Below are 8,954 nucleotides of genomic sequence, written 5' to 3'. Positions count from 1 at the left end.
GAGTCAACTCTCAGCTTAGTATCATCAGCGAACTTGCTGAGGGGTGCATTCTACTCCTGCATCCAGATCACTGATAAAAATATTGAGTCCTGGAACTGAGAACAGGGGAAACACTGCTAGTGACCAGCCCCCAGCCAGATGTAGCCCCATTCACGACACCCTTTGAGCTCTGCCGTTGAGCCTGTTCATCGCCCGGCATGGCATGAACCTGTTCATCTCACAGCTGGACAATTTGTCCAGAAGGATGCTGTGAGGGACACTATCAAAGGATTTACTAAAATCCAGGAAGGTTATGTCCCCTGCCTTCCCTTCATCCATCAAGTGGGTGATGCCATCACAGAAAGAGAACAAATTATCAAGGCAGCACTTTCCCTTGATGAACCCGTGCTGACTATGCCTGACAATGGCTCTGTCCTTTAACTGCCTCTCAGTAGCACTCAGGGCAGTCTTCTCCCAAACTTTTCCAGGTACTGAGTGAGGTCAGACTAACAGGTCTGTGTTTTCCTGGGTCTTCTCTTGTGCCCTTCTTGTAGATGAGTATAACATCAGCTAGCTTCCAGTCAGCAGGCACCTCCCCAGACTCCCAAAACCTTTGGTAAATTGTTGAGAAAGGTTCATCTGTTACATTCCCAACTCCTTCAGTACTCTGGGGTGAATCCCATCAGGCCCGTGGACTACTGACCATTCAGCTGATACAACCGGTCCCTTGTAATTTCAGTGGCCGCAGAGGAAATGTCACTACACCCCCAGTCATGGTCTTCCAGCTCAAAGAACTGGGCAGCCCAAGATCTATCAATTAATATTGAAAACTGAGGCAAAAATGCATTAAATGCCTCTGCCTTCTCCTCATCCTTGCTTGTAAGGCAACCATCTTTGCCAAGTATCAGTCCAATGTCTTCCTTAGGTCTCCTCTTGCTGTTGACATACTTATTAAAAAGCCTTTTCTGATGTTTATGTGCCCCTTGTGCCTCACAGCAAGCAGCTGTTTACAGGACTGTTCTTCATCTCCTTTGCAAATGCTCTGTAATGGTTGAAAATCCTGCACACCAGCTCTGTTTTCTTTCTGTGCAACAGGGATTTGCTGCTCAGCCTTTGCAGCAGGACGTGAGACAATTTGGGCCCAGGGAGGCAGCAGCTGAGGGCAGCAGGGGGGATCAGAGGGTTTGCAGTTGTTCCTGCCTGTGTGTATTTAGGAATCAGTGCTTGCTTTTGTAAGGCTGTCTATGCATGGAGGAAAGCTGAAAGAATGCTTCGTAACTGCGAGGTTAGTTCTTCAGTGTGATTATGATATTTTTTTTTAGCAGTCATGATTAAAGATCCAGATTCTCCCAGGGGTGTACAGTGTTTATGTGAAACTGACCCACTGAAATTCCTGGATAGCTTTGTCAGGAGAACAGCTTCAGCACATCACAGCTGGAGCCTTCAGGCCAATTGTATTGCCCTTTTTTGATTTTGTTTTGTTTTGAGTAACAGGAAGAAAAAATAACACCACCAAACAAACAGAAAACCACCACCCTAAATATTCTACATGAAAATGCAGACCTCTGATCTCTTTCTACCTGGTAAGGCCCTCAAGCTTTACGTGCAAAAGAAAAGGGTGTGTGTGTTTGTTTTTTAATGCAACACTTGTACTATTCTTGTATTCAAATATCCTGCTTAAGGCCCTGATGAGCCCGGATTTCAAAAGTGCCAGTGCAGGCAGGGGCTGTGCTCACCACAGGCCACTTCTGGGTAAGTAGCAGGTCTAAAAACAACACATTCCTTTAATTTTCACTGCAAGCCATGTGCCACGAGGCTTCTAGTGCTCTGCGAAGTGGGAAGAACCCTTCTGCTTTTACTGATGCTGCACATTCAAATGCACCCCCGGGGATCCTGGCTGTGAGGAGGACCATGCCGATATATTTGAATTGCACATTTGGATACACAAGTCTGTTCAGCTGGCTGGGAATTTTGTTCAAGCCTCTTTTCTGGGAAGCTGCTAGGACATCAAACACAAATCTCTGATCCTGTCCTGACTTCAGTAGCATCCCTAGAGTTAGTCTGATTTACAGCAGCTGAGTATTAGGCCCAAACACTTCTAATTATATCTATCATCAGCCATACAACAGCTTTTTGAGGCTCTAGCTTTGCATCAGAAACGGCTTTTAGAGCGCAGAGTTAATAAGTGTACCAGTGTAGTATTAGTAAAACGTAGCTGTAGGCTTAAATGCTTCTGTTACCTTCACTATGATTTTCTGCATTTGAGTGTTGACTGTACCAATGTGGTGGTGTAAAGTGTTTTGCATTTTATTGTGCTTGTTTAGAGCTCGTTTTAATCTGGGACTGCGTGTAGAATGGTTGCTGTGGTAATAGACGGGTCACCCTGGGCCACCTGGGTGTGACTTCTGTCCCCACAACCAAATTTGGAACCAGTAGCAATGAATTTCATGCCCTGTTACAGAGAAGATGCTCTGCAACACCTGTGACATGCAAAATACATCTCCTGGGGCATGTTTGGGAAAGAGTGGGAAGTAAGTGCAGTGCCCTGATAACTGCCTCTCCCTGGGAAAGCATTTACAGGGAAGAAAGGCACCCTTGTAAAGTTAAAAAGAAAAAAAAAAAAGGGAGCAGGGAGGGATAAAAAGCAGGTGAAAGAGTGGTAGTGAGGGGGGGGGGGGGGGGGCAGCAGAATGTATTCAAAGACCAGGAGACGTGTGAATTTTACAGAAAAACCCTCAGCTGGCATCAGCAAAAGAATTCAAACTCTTTTTATTATTAAATAATTAATACTGTACTGATTGACAGCTCTTCCAGTGGCTTGATTTGGCCTTCCTGAACAGGACCAGGGACTAGGCCCCAGTTGCAGGCACATTAACAGCATTCAGCTCCTGATCAGCAGAGGTTTCATCCAAAGACTTAATGCTACAAGTCTGCAGCAGCTGACAGATCATGACTAAGACAAAAATATCCGTGGAGGAGCTGTGAAATGAGTTGGTAGATGCTCAGTCCTGTGGGGGCAGCTGGGAAGCTCACTCCAGAATTAAGTGATTCTGACCAGCTTCCTTCTGGCCTGCTGTAAGGCCTGACTTTCGTGGCATTTTCAACTCCAGCTCTGTGAAAACCAAGTCCTCTGAGGGTCTCCAAGGTTGGATGGCTCAGAAAGAGGGAGATGCTAACCACAAGCTGCAGCTGTGTATCTTGTCTGGCATGCTGGCATGAGCCCAGGAGCTCCCGGTGACTTACTGGTGAAAGTCTCATGGCTGGACATTGTCAGATAGCGTGCTGACAGGGCCACAGAGCCACAGAAGAGGTAAGTGTCCCCTAGTGGGTGTTGAAATGAGGTAAGGCAAGGAGGGAACAACGTTCACTGACTACATAAACTGTTCTGAAATCTCAAGTAGAAAAGCCTTCACGTGCAGGAACAGTTTGCAGCTTGGTATTTGGGCTTCGCCCCCTTCAGCTTCCCTTCCTTCGTGGAGAAGGCCTCACTGGTCTGCTTGCAGGCAGGCTGGACTGAGCCGTGAGCATCCCCCTCCTCCCGGAGTGCCAGTCCCGAGTAGATTTGCTGCTGCAGAGCTGGACGGCCTCTCCCACAGCTCCCCACCATCATATTGTTCTCTGCCCATGCTGGGCACGATGTCTCCTCTTCAAGGTGAATGTTGCTCTCCAGCTGTCCTATTTGTCTTTTGCATCCAGCTAAAAATAGAAAGACCACACAGTGTTTGCTGGGGTGTTTCAAACCTCACATCCCCTGCTATTTCAGTCAGTGATGCTTGCTAACACCAAAATCCCAGAGCATGGAGGAGGGCTATTTTTTCTTCCCCATGCTTTACCACATTTGCATCAGCTTTATCCATCTGAGATGCAGAACAGCACAAGCATCACATCAAAGACCAGTTGCTCATGCAAATGCAACATGTCTTACAATGAAACATCAAAAACCTAACCAATAATTCCTAATTAAACCTAAAAATTCTTATTCATTCCTATCCAACAATCCAATGAAAGTTATAACAACCTTAATGTTAACTCGGAACAGATTTTCTCTTGGGTCAGGAGAAATTGTGTGCAAACATTAACAGACAAACTCTTAAAAATACAACTGGCTTCTTACTACAGCAAGTTGTCAGAGCCCTACTTCCAAGAACAGAGCTGTGCTCATTGTCACAAGCAGAAGAATTGGCCCGGCCCACAAGTTAGAATTTTGGCTTAAATTAAAAAGAAAAGTTTAGAGCATTTCATGCCACATGTGGAAAAGTCTTCCCAATGGATCTAAAGTAATATAGTAATTAACATTAGCATTAAATTTAAAGCAATTAAGAACTTGCTTGCTGACAGTTTCTCACTTCTGCAGATCTCAAAAGACTACAGATGTAAGAAAGGCATGGCGAAATAAACAATCGGGTGAAAAAAAAAAGAGGCCAAGTCTTTCATTAGCAACTCAGCGCTGTTGTTCCTGCCTGCAGCTTGGTGGCTGTAGCGTACCTGCCACTGCAGCACCTCGTCTGGCGTCAGCCATGGCACAGTGAGAGACGAGTTTCATTTCTAGCATTACCTGTTTCTCACAAATGACCAGAAAAGCCACTAGAAATGAAACCAAAGCAATTTAAGGGAATGTACAGAAAGGGGGAACCTCCACTAAGGTGATGCTTAGCTCCTTGGTTTAGTTCAGCAGTTACTCACGTTAATGTGTCAGGTGGCACTACCAGCATCACAGGCCCAGGCTCACAGCCAGGGCAAAGCAGCATGAAAACCAAGTTCCCTGCCGACTTACAGTATTGGACTGGATTTATCTGATATAGATGACTGAGGGGACTTTTTTTGGTCTGTCACTTCCAGGTCTAGGATACTGTCCCCAGAGCTAAATGGTGAGTCCAGTGTGTTCCATTTGGGAATAAATAACAGATGAAAGCCATAGATAACTTTTCAGTAATCAAGTGGTTCACTGCTTGAAGAAGCCCTAATACACCTTTGCTCACCCCAGTGCCTGGCCTTTTCCATACTTTTCCTATTTCAGCTGAGGTTGGCAGCTCTTTGTCCTCCCCTCCTTAGCAGCGTAGCACTGTCTCTGCTCTGTGGCACTGCGCCTGCCTTCGCTGTGAAATACCACTCGGGTTTGCTTTTTTTTTTCTAACCCTTCTGCACATTTCTGTGGTCATTCTCTCTGAATGCAGACTGCAAGCGTGGCATAGTCTGGGGTACAAGTCTCTAATCCCAGCGAGCACCATCTGCTCCCCCCGAGATAACTCCAGCACGAGGAACGAAGAGGCTAAGGGAGGGAGATGGGGCTCAGAGCCCCTTCCCACCTTTTCTTTTTCCTTCTGAATTAGTGCTTGCATCTCCTCGTTCCAGTCCAGCAGCTCCACCAGCTTCTTGACCCCACCGACCACGTCCCCCAGCTGGGCTATGTCGTTGTAGCGCTGCTGCCAGGCGAACGGTCCTACAAGATCGCGGTTGATGAGGACTCGGGGAACTGAGCTGCGAACAGCTCCTGCCAGGCTGGCAAAGGGCTCCACCTGAAGAAAGGCAATACAAAGAAGCAGAGAGAGACCATCACCTGGCTGAGGGGCACTGAAGGCATGGACTCACTGCACACCAGGACTTCACTAGTGCTTAACAGATTCTCCCACTGCGGGCTAAGCCACCCCAGCTTTGAACAGGTCACGGATGTCACCAGTTATCTGGTGGCCTTTGTTCAGGTAGACACAAAAAATGCTTCTTCCTCGTTAGATGCCCACCTTTACCAGGCACACACAAGGTTTTTAGACTTCACAGTACGCATGCACCCTATTTCTCACCTTGCCACCTCACATTTTACCTTGAAACCCAGTTTCTTGCCTTCTCTAAACCCCCTCTGATAGGCCCTCAGTCCTGTTGGTGTGCCTTTTCCTTCTTGTGAGACGGGGTGTTCCCTAGTCCCAGACCTCCAGGGACGTTCCGATGACAAAAAGCAGGTCCGCCATGGGGAAGTCTGTCATGTGCAGGAAGAAGCGCTGTGGGAGCTCCTCGCCAAAGAACACGATGTCAGGCTTGACAATTCCAGTGCAGACACGACAGTGAGGGACCTTGTCTGCCATGACGTCCCCCTGAAGTAAAAGCACCCAACACCACTCGTTATGGGGCAGCTCATACCTGCGTAAGCAGGGTCACAACCACATCGTAGCCTTGCTGCTACATCCAGCCCCTCCATTTCCTTGCACCGAGTCTAATCCCCTCCAACAAGCCCTGCTGGCCCTGAGGGCAAAGTAATGGGCCTGTGATAGGTTCTTCTCTGCATTAGTTTGTGTCAATGCCCAGCTGTGAGCACTCACCCTGAAGTCCTCTCCTGGGAATTTCCTTCGACAGACCGTACAAGTGGCAGTGGCGAAGGTGCCGTGGGCTTCCACCAGTCTGTCAGGAGGGATCCCAGCAGCTGGAACACAGCACGTGGGGATGGATCAGCTCAGCATGAGGTGACTGAACCAGAAACTCCTTGTTCACTAGGCATTTCCCCAGTCCTGCTCCTCACCCTCTTCCTGGTATTTTGCCATTGAGAGCTGGGGAAGAGAAAACTCACCTCTCTCCAGCCCGTCAATGTTCTGGGTGTAGAGCCGCAGAAGGAGCCCTTTGTCATGAAGGAGCCTCAGGAAATAGTGGGCATAGTTGGGTCTGTAATTGCCAGGGTACAGCTCCTTAGCCAAAGTGAAAAAGGGCTTGGGGTTGACAAAGAAATAGGTCAGTTCAAAGATGGCTTCTGGATAAGGGATGTCATACTGCTCAAGGTTACTGTAGAGGCCACTCCCTGGGGACCTGCAAAGAGGAAAGCAGGACCGGTGGTCAGACTGCAGGAAGAGAACCAGATCAAGACACAGCAGAGCACACAGACATGTCCTTGCGGTCTCTCTTGCTGGTTTGCATCATCCATTCAGAGCAGAGCTGCATCAAGAGAGCACCTGAAACCACCTCTGCACAGGAGAATGTGCCTTCTGTGTCTGATCTAGTGCCACCCCACCTTCTCCTGGCTGCAGAGGTGTGCTGACGGTCAGAGCTGGAAGGGCCAAGGTGGTGCAATCAATGCAGCCACAGGGCCAAGCAACAAGCACAACTATCATCCTGAAGGTCTGGGCCAAAACGTGACCCACAGTGGTGCCAGCCGGCCATTAGCGGACAGAGAATAAGCAGGCAAGAAAACTCCTGTGATTAGCCTAGCCTGGCACAGACAAATAAAATGTAGCAGACACAACCATTACCTAAGCCTGATCCTGGCAGTCCCAGCACTGAAAAAGAATAAATAAAACAACGAAGGCATTACCTAAAATCTGGAATACCACTGGGGGTGCTAATCCCAGCACCAGCCATCACCACTATTCGGCGACACTCCTTCTTCCGAATTAGCTTTGCCACGTCCTGCAGGGTGAGCTGCTTCTTCCCACCATCATCTCCCCATCTGCCCAATCCTAAAATGGCTCTGGCGGCAGCAGACAGAGAGAAGGGCCTGGTCCCTTGGATCCTGCTTGGAACAGAGAGAAAGCAGAAGAGGTAGCATGCTGTCAGAGACTTCAGCTGAAAGAACTGCTCAGGGGGAGAAAAACACCCGAGAAATTGCAGAAAGCTCTTCCATCTGCAGGACTGTATGCTGGTACTTAATCAAGGAGGAGAAAGTTTAAATGTTAGTCTAATTAATACCCTAGGAAAAGGTGCTTTGCATTACACTTTCTTATGAAGATCTAAAAATGCCAAATCAAAACACACCATATTCCCCTGAGAGTTTTTGTTTGTTTGTTTGTTTTGTATGGGGGCAGACACAGGACTGTGAGAACGGTTTTCAGGGAATTGCAAGTCTCATAATCTACTTGCAATGGTTCTGGGATAATGACAACTCTATGTCCTTGGTTTCAAGAAGTTTCTAACAAAGTGGTGTGGTCACTCTGGGAGAACACTGCCCAGGTTAGCACAAACATTTCACCAGTTCTCTGTTTCCCCCAGGGGCTCTGCCTTGGGAGAGCTCCACGTATAAATGGAAAATGACGAAAAGAATTGCAGGTCAGCAGTACATGCAGATGGGGCTGAGAACAGTCATTATTATCTCAAGGAACAGTTTCTCCCTGGACAATTAGTGCTTGCTAGTGCAGGACATTAAGAGCAGTCCAGGGAAGGCGTGGGAACGTGAAGAGCCAAGAGGGAGCTGCTGGATCTTGGCAATCTGCTGATAACAATTATCGAGTTCTAACATTGTCCTCAGCGTGGTTGACAAGGATGTGGCTCTGCCTTGCCAGGCCAGATTCCCAGAGAGCTAAATTCATAACCTGGCAAACGCTAACAGTTTTCAGCTAAACTTCTCTACTCCGAGGAGTAGAGCTCCTCGAGCTCCCAGGCTGGCACACACCAGCTCAGCCTCACGGACACAGACACCATGCGCCTGTTTAGACAGGAGGAGCGACGTTCCGCACGCTGCAGCTCCAGTGTAGGAGCGTGCGCCCCTTCCCGCTGGGGTCCTGTTCCCCTATGGGTGCAGAGGCCCGGCGGGCCCAGGCAGCAGCCCCAGGTGCGGGGTGACTGCTCTCCCGCAGCCACGCTGCCCACCTCCACGCTCCGCAGCCCATCCCAGAGCTGGAGAAGAGCCGAGCCAGGCCCTGGGGGCCACCTCCGTCCTTTGGGCCGCGCTCCCGGAGGCTCCTCCGTGCTGCAACAAAGCACAGAGTCGCTGAAGGGGCGGCTCGGGGGATAGGGCTCCCCTCCGCCTGCCCCAGCGCCCAGCCCTGCCCCTCAGCCCCTGCTTCTCCCCCCGTGCCCCCACGGCTCCGAGCCCTCGCCCACCCCCGGAGCCCTCTCCCTTCCCCGGAGCCATCTTCCCCCCTCCCCCGGCCCCCACCCGCCGCCAGGAGGCCGCCGGCCGCCACGGCCCCGCGCCGGGCCCCCCGCTCCATGGCTCCGCGGCGCGCTTTGGGGCCGGGCCGGGCTTTTTTGGGGCTGGCTTATTTTTTTATTTTTTTTTT

The 8,954-nt window shown here is 49.5% G+C and overlaps 1 protein-coding gene across 2 annotated transcripts in view; it reads right to left on the bottom strand.

The window, feature by feature from the left end:
• Nucleotides 1–2,719: 2,719 nt before the first annotated feature.
• Nucleotides 2,720–8,954, bottom strand: part of SIRT3 (sirtuin 3) — an 8,206-nt gene continuing 1,971 nt past the window's right edge. The window contains exons 2-9 of one of the 2 annotated variants that reach the window (XM_035328904.1): nt 8,831–8,954; nt 8,542–8,641; nt 7,271–7,471; nt 6,536–6,768; nt 6,291–6,391; nt 5,904–6,065; nt 5,286–5,495; nt 2,720–3,675 (exon numbers count right to left, since the gene is read on the bottom strand). In XM_035328904.1, the coding sequence (XP_035184795.1) occupies nt 3,655–3,675; nt 5,286–5,495; nt 5,904–6,065; nt 6,291–6,391; nt 6,536–6,768; nt 7,271–7,471; nt 8,542–8,641; nt 8,831–8,885 (1,083 nt within the window). In that variant the 5' untranslated portion in view covers nt 8,886–8,954 and the 3' untranslated portion in view covers nt 2,720–3,654. The remainder of the gene's footprint in view (nt 3,676–5,285; nt 5,496–5,903; nt 6,066–6,290; nt 6,392–6,535; nt 6,769–7,270; nt 7,472–8,541; nt 8,642–8,830) is intronic. The other variant, XM_035328905.1, reaches the window with a different exon arrangement.

Source organism: Oxyura jamaicensis, chromosome 5 (genome assembly GCF_011077185.1).
Source record: "Oxyura jamaicensis isolate SHBP4307 breed ruddy duck chromosome 5, BPBGC_Ojam_1.0, whole genome shotgun sequence".
Lineage (NCBI taxonomy): Eukaryota > Metazoa > Chordata > Aves > Anseriformes > Anatidae > Oxyura > Oxyura jamaicensis.
This window is presented reverse-complemented; position numbering and strand designations above follow the sequence as displayed.